At 42.6% G+C, this 20,390-nt stretch overlaps 1 protein-coding gene across 2 annotated transcripts; it reads left to right on the forward strand.

The window, feature by feature from the left end:
• Nucleotides 1–6,479: 6,479 nt before the first annotated feature.
• LOC137384108 (acidic mammalian chitinase-like) lies at nt 6,480–18,272 on the forward strand. 2 transcript variants are annotated; one of them, XM_068057718.1, is made up of 11 exons: nt 6,480–6,556; nt 10,053–10,082; nt 10,169–10,370; nt 11,438–11,494; nt 11,962–12,127; nt 12,584–12,708; nt 14,860–14,986; nt 15,117–15,299; nt 16,381–16,497; nt 17,248–17,386; nt 18,060–18,272. In XM_068057718.1, the coding sequence occupies exons 1-11, from the start codon at nt 6,532–6,534 to the stop codon at nt 18,269–18,271; spliced, it is 1,383 nt and encodes a 460-aa protein (XP_067913819.1). In that variant the 5' UTR covers nt 6,480–6,531; the 3' UTR covers nt 18,272. The 2 variants fall into 2 exon arrangements, with proteins under 2 accessions (XP_067913819.1, XP_067913818.1); XM_068057717.1 differs by lacking the exons at nt 6,480–6,556; nt 10,053–10,082; nt 10,169–10,370 and adding an exon at nt 10,868–10,894.
• Nucleotides 18,273–20,390: the final 2,118 nt, after the last annotated feature.

Raw genomic sequence — 20,390 nt, forward strand, 5'->3', positions numbered from 1 at the left:
CCATTTTATGGAGTGGATTGAATTTTGTAAACGGCACATGGGTCTCACGGGGCTTCTGAGGCTCACTTCAAGGAGGTGACATGGAGACGGCACAGCATAGCTGGATGCAAGGGTAGGCCACCAGGAGGGCAGGCATTTAGGGCCAGGAAGGCAGGACTGTGCCCATCGTGCCAGGAGTGAGGGGAAGATTGGTTGAATTGCAGGGAGGCCATTACAAGGAGGGCAACAGGCAAGTGACACTTGGGCAAGGCTAACAAGAGGGGGCCACTGGCAGGGAAGGACTGCCTTTCAGGGTGAGGCCACCTATCATGGACCTCATCCAGGCTTTGGTACCCCTTCGAGGACGAGGTACAGCAGAATGGGAGGGAGGGCCAGGCACCTGCTGTGGCACCACAACGGCCTGTGAACCCACAGGAGGGTCAGCAGCAGCCTCCATTCACTAGAGAAGGAGAGAGAGGGAGCTGCCCCACGTAGAAGGAGGTACCCTCCAGAGAGGATCTACAGCTCGAGGATCAACTACCTGCAGATGTCCGAGAGGCAGTGCCAATCAAGACTTTGCCTCTCCAGGAAGACCGTAATGGATCTGAGTGCCAGGATGCAGGATGAACTGTCTCCCAGGGGACTTGGTGAGAATCCAATGCCAATCACTGTGAAGGTCACTGTGGCGCTGGACTTCTACACCACTGGATTATTCTAGGGATCCACAGGGGATATGTGTGGGATCTCAGTCAATGGCCTATTGGTGCATCAAAGAGGTCGCCAATGCCCTGTTCTGGAGGGCCAGATACTATGTACACTTCTGCACGGATACCAACTCACAAGCTGAGATGGCCATCGTGTTCAGGGCCATCACTGCATTCCCTCAGGTGTAGGGGGTCATTGACTGCATGCATGGGCCATCAAGGTTCCTGAATACCAGCCAGTGGTCTTTATCAACAGGAAGGGCTTCCAGTCCCTCAATGTACAGCTGGTCTGTGACCAGTGTAAACAGGTTCTGCAGGTCTGTGCACGCTTCCCAGGAAGTTGCCACTATGCTCTCATTTTGAGGCATTTCCAGGTGTCTGAACCTTTCTGGCCCCTCCTCCAGCTTTCAGGGATGAATCCTTGGAGACCAGGGCTACCCACTGAGGACTCGGCTACTGATGCCTGTGAGGAACCCACGCACAGATCCAGAGGTGAGATACAACATCTGCCATGGGACAATGCAAGCTACCACTGAGCAGGTCATTGGTCTGCTGAAGATGAATTTCAGATGAGCTTAGATTGGTCTGGTGGAGCCCTTCAGTATGCCCTGGCAAGGGTCTCACATATTGTAGTGGTCTGCTGTGCACTGCACAACCTGGCCCTGCAGACTGGGGAGCTGATGAGCAATGAGGAAAATGAGGAGCCTCAGATGCAGGGCTACGGACCAAATGCTGGAAGTTGGGATTAGAATAGGTGGATCGTTTTTCGGCAGGCACAGACACGATGGGCCAAGTGGCCTATTTCTGTGCCGTAAACTTTCTATGATTCTATGATGAGGATGCAGATTGGGGAATGTGGGCAAGCCAGGCCAGATGAAGGACCCGAGGGACAATAGGAGAGTGGCTATGAGAGATGCACAAAGGAGACTCGTGATGCCCTTGTACATTTGTGTTTCATTTGATCCTTACTGCCCCTTGTACCTTTACCAATAAAAACATTTTTCAAAATTCTATAGATTCTGGAACAGTTCCAACAGATTGGAGGGTAGCTAATGTAACCCCATTATTTAAAAAAGGAGGTAGAGAGAAAATTATTGACTGGTTAGACTGACTTCAGTAGTGGGGAAAATGCTAGAGTCCATGATAAAAGATGTAATAGCAGAGCATTTGGAAAACAATGACAGGATCGGACAAAGTTAACATGGATTTATGAAAGGGAAATCATGCTTGACAAATCTACTGGAATTTTTTGAGGATGTAACTAGTAGAATAGATAAGGGAGAACCAGTGGATGTGGTGTATTTGGACTTTCAGAAAGCTTTCGGTAAGGTCCCACATAAGAGGTTAGCATGCAAAATTAAAGCACATGGGATTGGGGGTAAAGTACTGACATGGGTAGAGAACTGGTTGGCAGACAGGAAACAAAGAGTAGGAATAAACGGGTCTTTTTCCGAGTGGCAGGCAGTGGCTAGTGGGGTACCACAGGGATCAGTGCTAGGACCCCAGCTATTCGCAATATATACTAATGATATAGATGAGGGAATTAAATGTAATATATCCAGGTTTGCAGACGACGCAAAGCTGGGTGGGAGCGTGAGCTGTGAGGAGGATGCAGAGAAGCTCCAGTGTGATTTGGACAGGTTGAGTGAATGGGAAAATACATGGCAGATGCAGTATAATGTGGATAAATGTGAGGTTATCCACTTTGGTGGCAAAAACAGAAAGGCAGATTATTATCTGAACGGTGAGAGATTGGGAAAGGGGGAGGTGCAGTGAGACCTGGGGGTACTTGTGCACCAGTCGCTGAAGGTAAGCATGCAGGTGCAGCAGGCAGTTAAGAAGGCAAATGGTATGTTGGCCTTCATAGCGAGAAGATTCGAGTACAGGAGCAAGGATGTCTTGCTGCAATTATACAAGGCCTTGGTGAGACCACATCTGGAGTATTGTGTGCAGTTTTGATCTCCTTATCTGAGGAAGGATGTTCTTGCAATGGAGGGAGTGCAACGAAGGTTCACCAGACTGATTCCTGGGATGGCAGAACTGACATATGAAGAGGCTTGTATTCGCTAGAGTTTAGAGAATGAGAGGGGATCTCATAGAAACCTACAAAATTCTAACAGGACTGGACAGACTAGATGCAGGAAGGATGTTCCCGATGGCAGGAGAGTCCATGACCAGGGGTCACAATCTAAGGTTAAGGGGTAAGCCATTTAGGACTAAGATGAGGAGGGATTTCTTCATCCAGAGAGTGGTAAACCTGTGGAATTCTCTACCATGGAAATCAGTTGAGGCCAAATCATTAAATATATTCAAGAAAGAGTTAGATGTAGTTCTTAGGGCTAATGGGATCAAGGGATACGGGGAGAAAGCGGGAACAAGTTACTGAGTTTGGATGATCAGCTCTGATCGTATTGAATGGTGGAGCAGTCTCGAAGGGCTGAATTGCCTACTCCTGCTCCTATTTCTCTATGTTTCTATGTTTTTTTCTATGTAACTCACTTTTATGCAGCCATGTTGCCGCCCTCCTTTCTTAAGGATGCATTGGCTTATTGGACATTTGCACAGAGCAGAAATGGTGAGGCTCCAGAGTTAACCCTTTGCAGCAAGTTTGATTGCTTCCAGCCTCTTCATATTGGGGGTGCAGCGAAGGGCCAAGACCTTGATGGAAGAGAAAGAGAGGAAGCCATTTAGAGTATCATCATGCAATAAGGCAGAGTCAACATGGTTTTATGAAAAGGAAATCGTTTTTAACAAATTTATTGGAGTTCTATGAGGATGTAACAAGCAGGGTGGATAAAAGCGAACCAGTAGATGTAGCGTATTTGACTTTCCAAGAGGCATTCAATAAGGTGCTACATAAAAGGTTGCTACACAAGAGCTCATGGTGTTGGGCGTAATGTATTAGCATGGATAGAGGATTGGTGAACTAACAGGAAACAGAGAGTCAGGACAAATGGAGCAGTTTCAGATTGTCAAACTGTAACTGGTGGAGTGCCACAGGGTTTGGTGCTAGGGCCTCAACTATTTACAATCTATATTAGTGACTTGGATGAAGGGACTGACTGTTTTGCAGCCAAATTTGCAGACGATACAAAGATAGGTATAAAGGCAAGTTGTGAGGAAGAAACAAAGTGTCTGCAAAGAGATATAGATAGGTTAAGTGAGTGGGCAAAAATTTGGCAGATGGAGTATCATGTGGGAAAATGTGAGGTTGTCCACTTTGGCAGGATCAATAGAAAAACAGGATATTATTTACATGGAGGGAGACTGCAGAATGCTACAGTACAGAGGGTCTGAATGTCCTTGTACATGAAACTCAAAAGGTTAGCATGCAGGTACAGTAAGTAAGTAGGAAGTGTTACGCCAATGTGTTTTGCTGAATGACGATTTTTTTTAGTCCACTGACTGGAGATCTGAATTTATACTTTTAAAGAAATATAAAAATAAAATTTAAAATAGGATGACTGCCAGCAGCTTAAGATGATCGCCTAGTTTGCTACACTGTAAGCAACATTGCAAAGGACTGTGAGGAGGGAGACGAAATGTCTGTGCATTTCCCAGCAAGAACCAAGTCCCAGGAAGTTTAAAGGAACTACCTGTTTCTTTCAGCATGCAGAGAAATACTATTAACTACTATGTTTGAATCACTGTGTGACTGTCATGTGACAAGCCCCTCCCTATCTGTGGTTTTTAGCTGCTGTTTTCTCTGCAGCAGAGGAAAAGCAACTGGGCTCTGACATAAGCAGACCCTAAGTGGGGGTCTCTGTCTCTCTCTGCATTCTAGCTTGAGAACTTTCAAATCCTGCTCGTTGACTGACCACCTTTGCACACTCCGGCTACAATCCAAAACCCCGTTGGAGGAAATCATCTGCATTGCTATCTCCAAGAGACCCACTGAACTAGTCATTTACTGCTTCAAAATAAAAGCCTCAGGACCACTGAATTCAGCTAGAAGCCAGCTGAATCACCAAACTCCACAGACTGTATATCTTTTTTATGGAATCTAACTCAACCAATCCGCCTTTCCCCACTCTGTAACCTATTTGTGGGTTTAGAAGAATGAGAGGTGATCTTACTGAAACATATAAGATTCTGAGGGAGTTTGACAGGGTAGATGCTAAGAGGATGTTTCCCTTTGTGGGGGAAATCTAGAACTAGGGGCACAGTTTCAAAATTAAGTGGTCTCCCTATTAAGATGGAGATGAGGAGGAATTTCTTCTCTCAGAGGGGCATTAATCTTTTGAATTCTCTTCCCCAGAGAGCAGTGGAGGCTGGGTCATTCAATATATTCAAGGCTGAGTTGGACAGATTTTTGTCTGCAAGGGAGTCAAGGGTTATTGGGGGCAGGCAGGAAAGTGGAATTAAGGCCACAATCAGATCAGCCATGATTGGTGGAGCAGGCTCAAGGGGGCCAAATGGCCTACTCCTGCTCCTATTTCTTATGTTGTTATGACCTTAGCAGAAATGATTTATTTACATTCAGACTACAAACCGCTATTTGCATCTGAAACATACACTCAACCATGGTAAACCTGTGATTCTACATGCACTTCTTAATTCTCTTTCATGAACTCCTACGCGGTGCTGCTCCTATGCTGTCAGCTGAGGTGGAGGCTGGCTGCTGATCTTGCTGCCCCCTGGTCACTGATGACCTTGGCGGTCATCCTCTGGAAGCCTTGGGCCTGGAGGGCCTCGACATGCTGACGTCCTCCTGCACAGAAGCAGTATCAGCCTGTGTTGGCAAGGATATTGGAGGAACTGGGAACACTGGCAGAGGAGCAGCTGCATGCACTAGGAGCACCCTGAGAGGAGCCCCTAGCTGCTGGAGGTAGACACTCCTCCTCCCTATCAAGGCAGACCACTGCCTCCCTGCTGACCTAAGAGGGCAGAGGACCTGGTGGTGACTCAAGGTCCCCTCTCCCCCTCTCGCCTTGCCACTGCTGCCTTGTGCCCATGGTCAGGATGAGGTTATGGAGGTCTACACTAATATCCAGAAAACACTGAATGGTATGCTGGATGTGGCTCTCCATCGGAGGTGCCAATCTCTCTTTGGAGGATGCCACTCTTGCACCAGTCAGAGACAATGTCGAGCTGCAGGCCTGGATGGGCTCCTCCATTGCCTGCTCTTGGGCGCTCATTGCCTCTGGCATCTCTGCCAAATGTTGCCGCACCTCTCACTGCAGCTGCAGCATTTCCTGTGATGCTGCCAACACCAGAGGCACATCATGAGCCTGGGGCTCAGCATGGGTCTGGTCCCCCACAGTCCTTCAACTGTCAGAGACCTGGGCTGTCACAGCCTCTATCAGCTGCTTGGGTGTGTGTGTAATGTACTCACCAGCCTGTGTGCCCAGATCTAAACTGGAGTGCAAGCCCATCAAGGTATAAGTATCTGCGTTGGTGGAAGATGCAGGAGTATGAGGTGTCAATGGACCCTCTGGAAAATTTATAACATGTTTAATCAGAACTGATGAAAGGTCACAGACATGAAACATTAACTCTGTTTCTCTCTCCACAGATGCTGCCAGACCTGCTGAGTAGTTCCAGCTCTTTCTGTTTTTATTTCCGATTTCCAGCATCTGCAGCATTTTGCTTATATTTTGGGTTACAATGAAGGTTGACAATCGAGATGACATTGCAAAGGGAATTTTGCTTTTATTGCAAAGGGAATTAGTTGTTGTTCACGAGAAGGTAAAGGTAAATTATAAAGATAAGATAACTGTTATTTTTGCACTGCGACTGATCCTTTTCAAGTGTTGAAGCTAATGACGTATGGAATTATTTACTATTACAGCTGAAAAGCTCAGTATATAAGAGAGGGAGTTGATGCCGATAACACGCCAGCTACAAGATGGCAAAGCTTCTACTTGGAACAGGTAAGCCTGTTTTGCCATTTAATTACCTTTGATATTGTAAGATTTTTCTGAAAATTCAGCTTTAGGATACAAACAGGGAATAGAACCATAGAACCATAGAAACGTTGCGGCACAGGAGGAGCCCATCGTGTCTGCGACGGCAGAAAAAGCTAGCCGCCCAATCGAATCCCAATCCAGCATCTGGTCCGTAGCCCTTCAGGTTAAAGTACTTCAGGTGCATGTCCAGGTACCTTTTAAAAGATTTGAGGGTTTCTGCCTCCACCACTGATTCGGGCAGTGAATTCCAGACACCCACCACCCTCTGGGTGAAAAGGTTTTTCCTCATGTCCCCTCTAATGCTTCTACCAATCACCTTAAATCGGTGCCTCATGGTAATTGACCTCTCTGCTAGGGGAAACAGGTCCTTCCTGTCTATCAAGGCCCCTCATAATTTTGTACACCTCAATTAAGTCACCCCTCAGCCTCCTCTGTCCAAGTGAAAACAACCCTAGCCGATCCAATCTTTCCTCATAGCTGCATCTTTCAAGCCCTGGCAACATTCTTGTAAATCTCCTCTGTACTCTCTCCAGAGCAATTATGTCCTTCCTGTAACGTGGTGACCAGAACTGTACACAAAACTCCAGTTGTGGCCTAACCAGCGTTTTATACAGTTCCAGCATTACATCCCTGTTTTTGTATTCTATACCTCGGTCAATAAAGGGAAGCATTCGATATGCCTTCTTCACCACTCTACCTGTCCTGCCTCCTTCAGGAACCTGTGGCTATGCACTCCAAGATCTCTCACTTCTACCCCTCTCAATACCCTCCCATTTATTGTGTATTCCCTTGCTTTGTTTGCCCTCCCCAAATGCACTACTTCACACTTCTCCAGATTGAATTTCCGTTATAGCAATGAGATCGTGTTGCCATGTGTCCATCTGTGCCCACAGCTCATCAGCTTTATTTGCTATACTCATTGCATTTAAATAAATACCTTTTAACACTGCCAAATTCCTGTGCTACACACTTTTTAACCTTTGCTTCTTCTGTCTTTCAGAGTCACTGACTAATTTTCTGCCTCTTGTTCCCCACCCTGAAATTGCCCTATCTGAAACTGCCCTGCCAAACTAGTTTAAACCATCCCCAACAGCACTAGCAAACTTTCCTGCGTGAATATTCGTCCCAGTCCTGTTCGGGTGTAGACGCTCTGGCTTGTACAGGGCCCAATGTCCCCGAAATCTGAAGCCCTCCTTCCTGCACCATCTCTCCAGCCACACATTCATCTGGTGTATTCTTCTGTTTCTATACTCACTAGCATGTGGCCTTGGGAGTAACCTGGAGATTACTACCTTTGAGGTCCTGTTTGCTAATCTCTTTCCTAACTCCCTAAACTCAGCCTGCAGGACCTCATCCCTCTTTCTTTCTATATCGTTGGTACCAATTTGCACCATGACCTGTGACTGTGCACCCTCGACCTCCAGAATGCTCTGTAGCCGCTCGGTGATATCCATAACCCTTGCACCAAGGAGACAACACACCATCCTGGAATCATGTCTGTGACCACAGAAACGCCTGTCTGTTCCCCTAACTATAGAATTCCCTACCACTATTGCTCTCCTGTCTTATCTCCTCCCTCCCTGCACAGCTGAGCCACCCATGATGCTCCGGTCATGACTCTCGCTGAACATAAGAAAGTGAAGATTCTGTTCTCAAATTCAAGCCTAAGTATAAAGAAATTGCATTTTTGCTGTGTTACCTGATGATACCTAATTGTTGGTAGCATGCTGTCAAGTGCATGTTCTGATCAAAGTCAACAGCGCTCCAATTGACTCATTGGATTATGCTCATCCTGTTTCTCCAAAAAATGCTCTGTGATAGTACCATGCATCTGTATGTTTGTGTTGTAATGCAAAATAACATCAAGATACAGGTGTTCAGGTGAGCAACAGTGGTTCTGTCCCAATTCTCAGGTCCACCTGTTTCTGTTTTTAACAGCGAAGTTAATGAAAATAAATGGCGTTAGATTAGATTGACTAATATCAGTGGAACTGTATGAAATTACATTGCCTGGCAATTTAGAAATGCCATTAACCCATTTAAGATAAACAGTTCAAATTCGCAAAGGAATGCCATACAACCGCATTGGCGCGTTCAGTGTGATTTCACCCAGAAGATTTCATTTGCAGGAGTGCAGTCAGAAAGTTGTTTGTCATTTCTGTTCACTTCACTGAAATATTTCTATGAGTTTTCAAATAGCATCAACTATTTGTATGTGAATAGTTGTTGTGACCTGGTCTTTCTTTCTCAGCTTGTTTATTCGTGTTACGGGAAAAAGATGGGGTAGTGGGACCAGGTGAGTAGCTCTTGCAGAGAGCTGGCACAGACACGATGGGCTGAATGGCTTCCTCCTGTGCTGTAACCATTCTATGATTCTATACAACATGTATCATCAATGCACAACCAAAAACCAAACGCTAGGCACAGGTTGTTAACATTCCAGGCAATTACTGTACTTGGCATTTCAAGATAATGGAAATCTTAACATCATTTTATTATTGTCAGATGCAGTTCAACATTGCTCTGTCTGTAGAGTTTAATACAGCTGTTTTCTTTAAAAAATCAATTGCATGACACCATGCATCAGATCAACCTCAAAACACAACCTAAAAGAAGAATAACTCGCATTTATATAGCACCTTTAATGTGGAACAAGACTCGATTTCGGTAGAGCCAGAGGAACAGGAGTGCTCCCCCTCACACCAGAGTCTTGGCAATGTGCCCCTCCCCTCCCCTATTGTACAAAATGCACTCCTGCTTTTTATTTTGTAGGATGAGCTGGATGTAGATGTGGGAATGACTCTGGCAGCTCGCACCAAAGTTCTAGTTGAGGCCCAAGGCCCAATTCCAGAATGCTCCATTGTAATCTCTACTCCATTGAGCTTGGAGATGACAAAGGTGTGGATGGGGGTTGCAACGGAAGATGGACTTAGGTAGGGGAGGAGCTTGACAATGTTGCATAGGTGGAGCTTGACAATGTTGCATAGGCTGCCTTTGAGATGGAGAGAATATGAGCTTGGAAGCTGAACTGGGAATTAAATAGGACATGTGTTTCCGAGCAATCTGGTTCAGTTTGAGACAGTAGCCAGGAAGGAATTGGTGGCAAAGTTTGGGATGGGGGCTGTAGATGATGAATTCAGTTTTCCCAATGAATAACTGGAAAAACTTGCAGATCATCCAAGTCTGGCTGTTGGGAAAAGCACTTGACAGAACAGAGGCAGAGGAGGGGAAGGTGGTGGTGAGGTAGAGCTGGGTGTTATCAATGCACATGTAGATGCTGACCCGATGTCTGAAGATGATGTTGCTGATGAAAAGAGATGTTGGTGACGAAAAGAGTAGGACCAAGGATAGATCCTTAGGGGTTCCTAGTCACTCATATAATAGCATCGTTGTCAATCCGTGAACCTTTAAGAATACTTTGATCAGAATTCTAACACTTATCCTATATTCTTTATTTCAGTTGCGGTCTTGTTGGCATGTCTGGAACTGGGTAAGTCTTTGTGTGTTTCAAGCTTTTTCTTTATTTCATATAATGAGTAGAAGTGCTGTCCTGATTACCATTTTCCCCACTCACAGGCTCTGCCTACAGACTGGTTTGTTACTTTACAAACTGGGCTCAGTACAGACCAGGAGAGGGGAAGTACATGCCAGAGAATGTGGACCCTTGCTTGTGCACGCATCTGATCTATGCTTTTGCTGGGATGAAGGACAATCAAATTACCACATATGAATGGAACGACGCAACTCTCTACCACTCATTCAATGGCCTAAAAAACAAGTATAATTATGCAATAAATATTGAGAATGTTTCTGAAATGCTAAGCATTGTTTGATGTCCTTGTTATATTTTGTTCTTTATTCCACAGTTAAGCCCAGTTATATTTAAATGTGACTTGGCCATCCTAGCCAGATGGGTGATCTATGAGTGGAATTGGGCTATGTTGATTTGCATCCCATTGATGAAGATGAGTCAATGCCCAATGGGTCTGACAATGCCTGATACAATCATGATGTCACCGTGTCGTGCCATAGAAGCAAAAGAACACTTTATATACATTTAGCAATACAATTCAAAACACTTGAGCTAGTAGATCGAATTGACAAGTTGTTTTAATTAGTGTCCAACTGGATTATACTTGCCACATGCACTAACCATTGCACTTGGATCTGAAATCTTGGAGTATATTGATGCATATGCAGACTTGTGTGATATGCAAAGTGCAGTGTGTATACACTTGCAAATGTACAGAGACACAGGGCTTTGGAGAAAGCTAGAATTTCCAGTCTGTTCACCAAAACAGGGTGAGTGAGATGACATTATTTAATGCGTTTTAAATATTCCAGCAAACCACAAAAGCACAGATCCATAAATGTTAAATATTTTTACGAAAAGACACCACTCCCATTATTGTATCCCAATAGTTATTTATATTATCCCCCTGTTTTTAAACTTCTCCCTTGCTTTTTGCACTTTCCTTTAGAGGACAACCTTGTGACTCGCTCCAAGGGCTCTGCGGCTGATGTCCACTGGAAGCTGCATGAATGATGGTCTAGGACATTTATGAAAAAACTGTTTAATTAGCAAAATAATGACCCAAGTGAGACCAGTTTATTGTTAGTGAGGCATTTCTACTTGAACCTCGCATCCTATTTCCTGTGGAACATCATGTTAATAAATGTTTGTTCTGCACTGAGGTATTTCTGCTCAAATAAATTGAGCGCCAAAAGGAGAAAGCAGTAAAAAGATTAGGATAGTAATGATTTTCAGCAATTACTGATGTGTCAATAAATACATTTGTTTCTGTTCCTTGTTCTAAAAGAATAATTTGTTCAATTTTACAACAGAAATGCAAACCTTAAGACACTCCTGGCCATCGGAGGCTGGAACTTTGGAACTCAGAAGTAAGATGGAAATGTTTTATTTGGGAATTGGGTGTAAAGTGGTTCGTTTCCAATTGCTTGTAATGGAAAATAAACTGAGGAAAAAGAGATATTTTTGGAAATGATAACCATGTAGTTTTAGATAAATATATAGATGATCTTATAATGAGTATTCTGTTACTGTGCTGAGCTGTTTGTAAAATGTAATTCAAGCAATATTAAATTAAATATTAAATATTATGGGCTGATATCTGTTTGAAAGAAAATATTGCATTGGTTTCAGAAAGAATCATTTTAAGTTAACACGGCCAGTGAAGTTTGATTGAACTGATTATCGCGAGCAGCAGCAATGCAACATGTATCAGTTAATGGTTTCTGGTATATTTTGACATTTTAAATGATTAGAAGCTCTTAAAGGTACAGGCTGTAATTGCTAAAACCAAAATTCATCTGTTCTGACTTTTCTTTAACATTCTACTCCCCTCCAGGTTCAGCGCTATGGTTTCCACAGCAGCAACTCGCCAAACTTTCATAAAATCTGTGATTAGCTTCCTGCGTCGTTATGGATTTGATGGTTTTGATCTAGATTGGGAATATCCCGGGTCAAGAGGAAGTCCCCCACAAGACAAACATCTCTTCACTGTGTTGGTGCAGGTGGGACCAAATGCATTTAACAGGATGCTTTAGACTATAAGCTAAAATAAAGCATAGTGTGATACAACATTGAAACAGGCCCTTCGAGTCTGTGCCAACCGGCAACTACCCATTTATACTAATCCTACATTAATCCCATATTCCCTACCACCTACCTACACTAGGGGCAATTTACAATGACCAATTTACCTATTAACCTGCAAGTCTTTGGCTGTGGGAGGAAACCAGAGCACCTGGCAGAAACCCATGCGGTCACAGGGGAACTTGCAAACTCCACACAGGCAGTACCCAGAACTGAACCCAGGTTGCTGGAGCTGTGAGGCTGTGGTGCTAACCACTGCACCACTGTGCCACATCTTTCACACTTTTCCTGTAAATTCTTTAATCAGCATTTGAAAACCTTCATTTTATGTGGATCTGTCGCTAAAAGGAACTTTATTCACTTTCAATTTTCAGGAACTGATGGCAGCCTTTGAAGCTGAGGGGAAAAGCTCTGGGAGACCAAGACTGCTGCTCTCGGCTGCAGTTGCTGGTGGGAAGAGTACCATTGATTCTGGCTATGAGATTCCTCAGCTTGGACAGTAAGCATCCATGCTAGTCCCACAGGATTTTCAGTACATTTTTTGTGCTTCTTTGCTAGTTCAGCATGTTTAACTAGTTAGCAGCTGAGGCATACAGATGTGGAAAGTCCTAGGTTCCATCTCCACTTGGTGCTAAGTTGGCTGAATCCAGCTGAAGCAATGTTAGAGATGTTAAGATTGATCTTGGTATGACTGTTCCCATTCCTGGTCACTATACGTAAACCTCTCACCTCAAGTGCATGCCTCTGGCCAGCAGGGGAAGGTAGAATTGTGTTCTGCTCTGAATCTCAATGCTGTTGAACTGCCTATCAGTGTTCACTGGCAAAGCTTAGACATGAATAATATTTGGCCATGTGATGCCTGTGGAAGTGTATTACGGCAAAGAGAAGAAAATTGTCCAAAAAATCTTATCTAGTTCTGCCAGTTTTTAAAGCAAGGAAGATGAAGGAGAGAGGAACAGACTGCAGGAAAGCTAAATGAGGGAGTGACAGACTGCAGGGAGAGTGAAGGGGAGAGGGACAGAGTGATGGATGGGCGAAGGAAAGAGGGATAGAATGCAGGGAGGATGAGGAGAGAGGGGTAGAATTTGTCTGCTGGTCAAACATTCATAAACTCTGAGCTTAGCCTCTTGTGCAGCTATTGGTTTGATAGTTTGGATATACACTGGGAATATCTCAGTTATGTAGTATTCACAACTGGGTAATGCTGCGAAAGCTGTACTAATGCTTCTTTCTTTCAATAAGTAGTAAAATATGAAAGGTACAAGGCGAGTAATAGAATAAAGAAATTGAATTATGTATCACCTTTCATGGCATCATGACATCCCAAAAAGCTTTAGAGTCAATAAAGTATTTTGGAATGGAGATAGTGTTGTGGTGCCTGGAAATGCAGCAACCAACAAGCTCACACCAAAGTCTCAGAAACAGCAGTGAGATAATGACCAGATATTCTGATTTTTTTCTAGTGGTGATGATTGAGGGATAAACAGTTGTTCAAGAAACAAAGAGAATTCTTACTCTTTAAATAGAGTATTAGGATCTTTTACATCCAGCTGAGAGGGCAAACCTTGGCATAGCATCTCATCTGAAGGACAAGATCTCTCACATGCAATACTCCTTCAGACTTGACATCTTGACACATGAATAATGAGTTTTGATAATTAAGGAAATTGTTTTATGGTTCAAAAACACCATAATAATAGATTTAAAGGCATGTCTAAATTATGTAAAAATTGCCCACTTGTTAAGACACTGTACAGTGCTTTGGGCAGACCGGAACTTGAGTACTATATCCATTTCTGGTCACTGTGGCACTTGGGAGACATTCAAGCACTGGGGGCAGTGTGGAAAAGTGCCATGTGGTTTAACGTAGTGTCAAAGGTTCTACCCACTGATCCATGAAGATTAGATTAGGGTTCCACAATGGGCATATGACCCCATTGTAAGAATCTAAATAAGGCTGTTGCTTGTTTCAGGCATGAGTGCTGGTCACTTGCTTCAAAGCCTGTTGAAAATCAAGTTGGTCAGGCTTCAGGCAACCAGTGGTCAGGATGTTTCATTTGCCAACAACTCAATTTTCTAGCATAAACAGGTTGGTAGGTGTTTTTTAAAAAAGCCCCAAACTTTTAATATACTTTAGCAACGTACTTAAGACTTGGTTGTAGCTCAGTGGTAGCACTCTTGGCTGTGAGTCAGATGGTTGTGGGTTCAAGCCCCACTCAAGAACTTGAACACATACTCTCAGCTGATACTCCAGTGCAATAGTTGGGGAGTGCTGCATTGCTGTCTTTTGGATGAGATGTTAAACTAAGGTCCAGCCTGCCCTCTTAAATAGATGCAAAAGGCCCCATGGCACTATTCGAAGAAGATTTCTCCCAGTGCTCTGGCTAACATTTATCCCCCAGCCAACAGCATCATATCATTCTAATTGGTCATTTATCTCATTGCAACAGTGACCACATGTTGAAGGTAACTCATCAGCTGTGAACTTCTTTGAACTATCCTGAGGCCATGAATGATTCTATATAAATGCAAGCTCCTTGTTTCTTTCTATAGCTTCAATTATCAAAGCTCTTTTGTTTAATGATTCGCATAATTAACATTTATTTTATTAAAGAAGATATCAGTGTAACTCAGATTTTTTCTCTCACAGAATCCTGGACTTTTTCAACGTGATGACGTATGATTTCTTTGGTTCCTGGAGTGCTGTCACTGGAGAAAATAGCCCTCTTTATCCTCTCCCAAATTCCCAAGACACTACCAACCTATACTTTAATGTGGTAAGTATTCATTAAAATAGAATCCAATCATATTTATTATTTTCATTTATAAATAGGTAATTATCTTCAACCAGATGGTTTGCAAAGTTCGCCTTAAGCATGAACATAAACTTTATTGCTTTCTTTGTAGGATTTTGCAATGAAATATTGGAAAGATCAGGGAGCTCCTGCAGAGAAACTGAATGTTGGATTCCCTACATATGGCCATACCTTCAGACTGGCCTCATCCAACACTGGGATTGGAGCCCCAGCAGCAGGTCCTGGAGCAGCTGGGAAGTACACCAGACAGGCTGGATTCCTGGCCTATTATGAGGTATTGATACCAACGCAGAATCACAGAATTGTTACTGTGCAGAAGGAGGCCATTTACCCCATCGTGTCTGCACTGGCTCTCTGAAAGAGCAATTCACCTAATGCCATTCCCATGCCTTCCCCCCGTAACCCTATACATTCTTCCTTTTCAGATAACTATCTAATTCCCTTTTGAATGCCTCATTCAGTTTCTTTATTCCTCAGTATTTTATATTTGTCAATACTAAATAACCAAGTGCTGCATTCTAGCCATCAAAAGCCTCAAGCTTTACTATGAAAACATGTGCATAACCACAATCATTTGAAATTCCTGATGTAGATTAAGTAACATGTATTGATGTATCTTAAAAGCATTTGCTACCCTTATGCTATTCAAGTGATGGAAGTATCTGGAATGACCCTATTTAAAATACGAGCAGTGATTTTGACATCCTTAGCAAATACACCTTCATCTGATCACCTGTCCCATGTATAGAGATATTGTGGCCTCTGCCTGCACCTCCACACATGGCATGGCTCAGCTTGGGTACCAAAGGAACAGGAGCTTGAACATGTGTCATCATACTCTGATGAACAGAGATATAATGCCACTCCCTCCATCATCGGAAGGTGTTTGACTATCTTATTCTGACCATTTTGGTCAGTCTTGGAAAATATACAGAGAGGTAAAGGGGCAGATATAATCTTTTACATTCCCACCCTCCCTCCCTCCCAACAGGAACATCCAGAGTTTTTTGTAGAAAGACTACAGTCAATCCTTACCAGTTTGTGTCCCAACCTCTTGCATTCCTTCCTCACTGACCGAATGGATCAGGAAGCTGGTGTTGATGCCCCCTCTTAAACCAGTCTCTTTACCACATCTATGAGTAAATTCCAGATGCTTCTTTAATCATCCAATGCCTCAGATTGGGAGCTTGCAACGTGAGGGATCATTGATTATCTTTGAATAGAAAGTTGTATTAGTCAGGATTTGCTATTTATGAATTAAAATAAGGTCGTTAATGTACATTTCGAGCACTGAAAACCACTGATGATTTGTGACCACTGATAATTTGAACCCAAATGTCTCACTCTTCTGACAGATCTGCACATTTTTGAAACGTGCCACCATCAAATGGAATGCTCCACAAATGGTTCCATATGCCTACAGTGGAAATGAATGGGTTGGATTTGACAATGTGAAAAGCTTTGGCGACAAGGTATCTTTGATAAACTGATGTTCTATGCTTTTTATTTGCTGCTTCGTTGCAGTATTTGGTGCGATATACAACTAGCTTGCGACGGTAAGCGTTGCAATCATGTTATATTAATCAGTTGAATAACTGGAACATTGCACCATTACACATAGAATGGTTGGAGCATGCTCTTTGTAAAAAAGGGTATCTAACATTGGTCTTGTATCCTGAAGTAATGAGGCCATTAAGGAAAAAACACACAGAAAACTGCCAGTGAGAACAGTTCATTCATGTACCAAATGCCTGCTGAGTTACTTGTTTGAGTGGCTTTTAGATTAAGATGGATGAGAGATTTTTTTTGACATGTCTTAACCGCAGTTTATATTTCTGATTTCCTCCCTTACACACAAGTGTTGGAGAAGTTCCTATTTCTATCAATTCAACCCTATGTACCCAAAATACAATCAAGCACTGAAACAGAGACAGTTTCTGAAAAGACTCACTTCAGTATACTAATACAACAATATCAATGAGATTTGGAATATCTGTTTTGATTGTCATTACAGTAAATGTTTCCTTGCCTCCTATTCCATGACAAAAGTCGAATGAAACAGTATTCATGCAAAGGTTGCCGTGGACCTTTGGGAATTTCCACAATTTTAGAAGAATCGTTTTGTGTTCAGTTGTGGTGTGTTGTAAATCTTGTTATATTTGGGGTAAAAATTGTTTGCAAACAAGGAATTGTGAAATATATTTGTGAATGGTGTCTTCCAGACTGAGTGGCTGAAAAAGAACAACTATGGAGGAGCTATGGTGTGGGATCTTGCTCTGGATGATTTCTCTGGCACTTTCTGTGACCAGGGACCTTATCCTCTCATTAATAAACTGCACACTGGGCTTGGAATTTCTGCAGGTAAATGTCAAGATTGTTTATTCTTGGACGTGATTACTTCTTGCTAGTATAAAATTAGCAAGGGCAGCCATTAATGACTAAAATAATTTAGGCATTGTTTTCAGTACCTAAATGTATTTCACATTCCACATTGTTAACTAGAATATTGCTGAGCATCTATGAGTATACACTTCCTAAAGCAGGATGAGCAATGCAGTAAAATACTGAAACATGTATATGTGTTAACAAGGTAAGTCATGAATCTGTGCTGGATGTTGCATCCAGTATGTACTGGCAATAAAAGAAAATTGAAGATATGCAGTGTATCATTGTGTCATTTAAAGGGACAAAATCTTATGCTGCAATTTTATCAAGTTTTTTTAATCAGAGGAAGTTCAAGAACATCTGCCACAAATGTTGTGTAACTTGACTTAAAATAAAACTATAATTAAATCATTCTTCAAAACTTGCACTGCACCGCATACACTCCAGACACAGAATCGGCTATACCACAAGATTTCCTCAGTGTCACATATTGAATTGAATTTCCAGAACATTTGTTCCTGATACTGTAAGGAATTGAGTTCTCTAAAGATTTTCAATGTAGCAGCATCCCTTGACTTTGAAATGCTTAGCTTCAGTTGTTACCAATTTTGGAAGGAGCAATGAATTAATTAATTTTATTTCCTTCTAGCTTGTGTTCCATCCAAAACAACAGTGCCACCAACTGTTCCTGGTGGTGGCAGCAGTGGCGGTGGGTTCTGCACTGACAAAGCTAATGGGTACTACCCTGATCCAAAAGACAAGAGTAAATTTTATCATTGTGTCAATGGAGTGACCTACCAGATGGACTGCTCTCCTGGATTAGTCTTTGATCCTTCCTGTGACTGTTGCAGCTGGCCGTAATGAGAACGCAGATGGTAGGTGTGCTTACTAACCTAAGTAACAGTTCAAGGCAGACATTCTGTGTAAAATAATTATGTTCAGGTAGTGTAAAATACCAATGTAGCCTTTATTAGAATCCCGAAACGAATACAGCAGGAATTCAAAGTAGATGATAAAATTGAACAAAAGACAGTTCGCTGGAGGTACAATTCTACCAAATCCTGACAATGTGCATTGCAAATAAACGTAGGTTCGTTTTCCTGGTTTCTGTTGGGTGGAAATGGATGGTATGCTCCTGCAGTTGGTGTTTTTTTTATTCATTCATGAGATGCAGACATTGCAGTCAAGGCCAGCATTTATTGCCAATCACTAATTGCCCTTGAGCAGCTGCTGGTGTGCCCCCTTCTTGAACTGCTGCAGGTCCAACTGTTGTGCTCGGGTATCAGACATCTGCAGTGACATTTTCACAAGATAGGTTGACTGATTTTTATTTCAGCACAAGTTGCATTTATACAATATCCAAAAACTGGTTGTAAAAGTGGAATTGGGGACAGCCTGTGAATGAGTTTTTGATCAGTCCTGTTGGGTGATGATGTGTTGTTGAGGAAGAAGAAAGGAGAGGAAACAAGAAAATAATTACAATTAAAACATAGACCCAATATATAAGTTGTTTTGTACGCCACCGATTTGATATTAAAATACTATTGTTGAATAAGAGAACACTAAAATGCTGTTTATTTTTCCAGTTTGCTATTAATCTTCATTGGTTATCATGAAGGTGTAACTGGTCTTCAGTTTAACTACTGAAATGGCACGACTTGGTGGATAAAGAACATTAATGCACCACTGTAATTTGTCTCAACTGAAGATATAAACTGTAGTTTAAACAGCAAATAAAATCATTGATTCATACAGCAAACAGTTTACTTGGTGTTTTGTTAATGAAAGAAATGCGACAATTTCAGTTGACAGGAATTCACCTGTATGAATTCACTTCTGACATAACAATTCAAGGCAGAAACATGCGTTTGAAGCTTTTACACAAACTCAAATCACAGCACTCTGATATTTACAGGCATGTTAGACTTCACAGGGAAAGTATTTTTGGGTTCAAAATATGAAAGAAACAACCCGGCTGAGTTTTGGTATCCTGCATTCTACCAACATCCTCTTTCCACAGTAAAAAAATGATATTAATCATTTATATAGCAGATTAATGAATTATTTGGGGCACAGATATGGGAATGGGGTAGAAATTTTAATTGATAGCAGATTTCTGATGGGATACTGTTGGTTCGATTCCCACCTGCCTGTGGGAACATTGTTTTGTTTTTTTCATTCATTTGGCAGACATGGGCGTTGCTGGCTAGGCCCCAGCATTTATTGCCCATCTCTAATTGCCCCTGAGCAGGTAGTGGTGAGCTGACTTCCTGAACTGCTGCAGTTCATTTATTGTAGGTACATCAACGTTGCTGTTGGGGAGTTCCAGGGTTTTGACCCAGTGACAATGAAGGAGCAGCGATATAGTTCTAAGTCAGGAAGGTATGTGACTTGGAGGGGAAATTGGAGGTGTTGTGTTCCCATGTGTCTGCTGCCTTGTTTTTCTAGTTGGTAGAGATTTTGAGTTTGGAAGATGCTGTTGAATGAGCCTTGGCAAGTCATTGCAATGCATCTTGTAGGTGGTACACACTGCTGCCACTGTGAGCCAGTGATGGACGGAGTGGTGAATCGGGTACTAATCTAGAGGGCTGCTTTGTCCTGGATGGTGTGGAGATTCTTGAGTGTTGCTGGAGCTGCAACATTATTTTGTTGTTCATGCTTCTGGTCTGTGTAGCACTTAGTCCCACGCGACAGAGTATTACACTTATGTATTTATTCACCCCTGCACCTGAAAGTTTCTGTGTGGGTGCAAGCAAATATGAGACCAAGGGAATTGACAATCTAAAACAAAATAGCAGAAAGAATTCAATTCAAGATCTCTTTTACTTATCTCTCATTTTATGTTGTTTTGTGCTGAAAGAAAAAGTTACAGAGAGAACAAAGGAATACATGGAAAATAAGACAGTTGTAAATCAAGCAGCGTCATTGTTGACTGCGACCAGAGGCTGATTCTAAAGTCCACAAATATCATGCTCACGTT

This window comes from Heterodontus francisci, chromosome 25 (assembly GCF_036365525.1).
Source record: "Heterodontus francisci isolate sHetFra1 chromosome 25, sHetFra1.hap1, whole genome shotgun sequence".
NCBI classification, from domain to species: Eukaryota; Metazoa; Chordata; class Chondrichthyes; order Heterodontiformes; family Heterodontidae; genus Heterodontus; species Heterodontus francisci.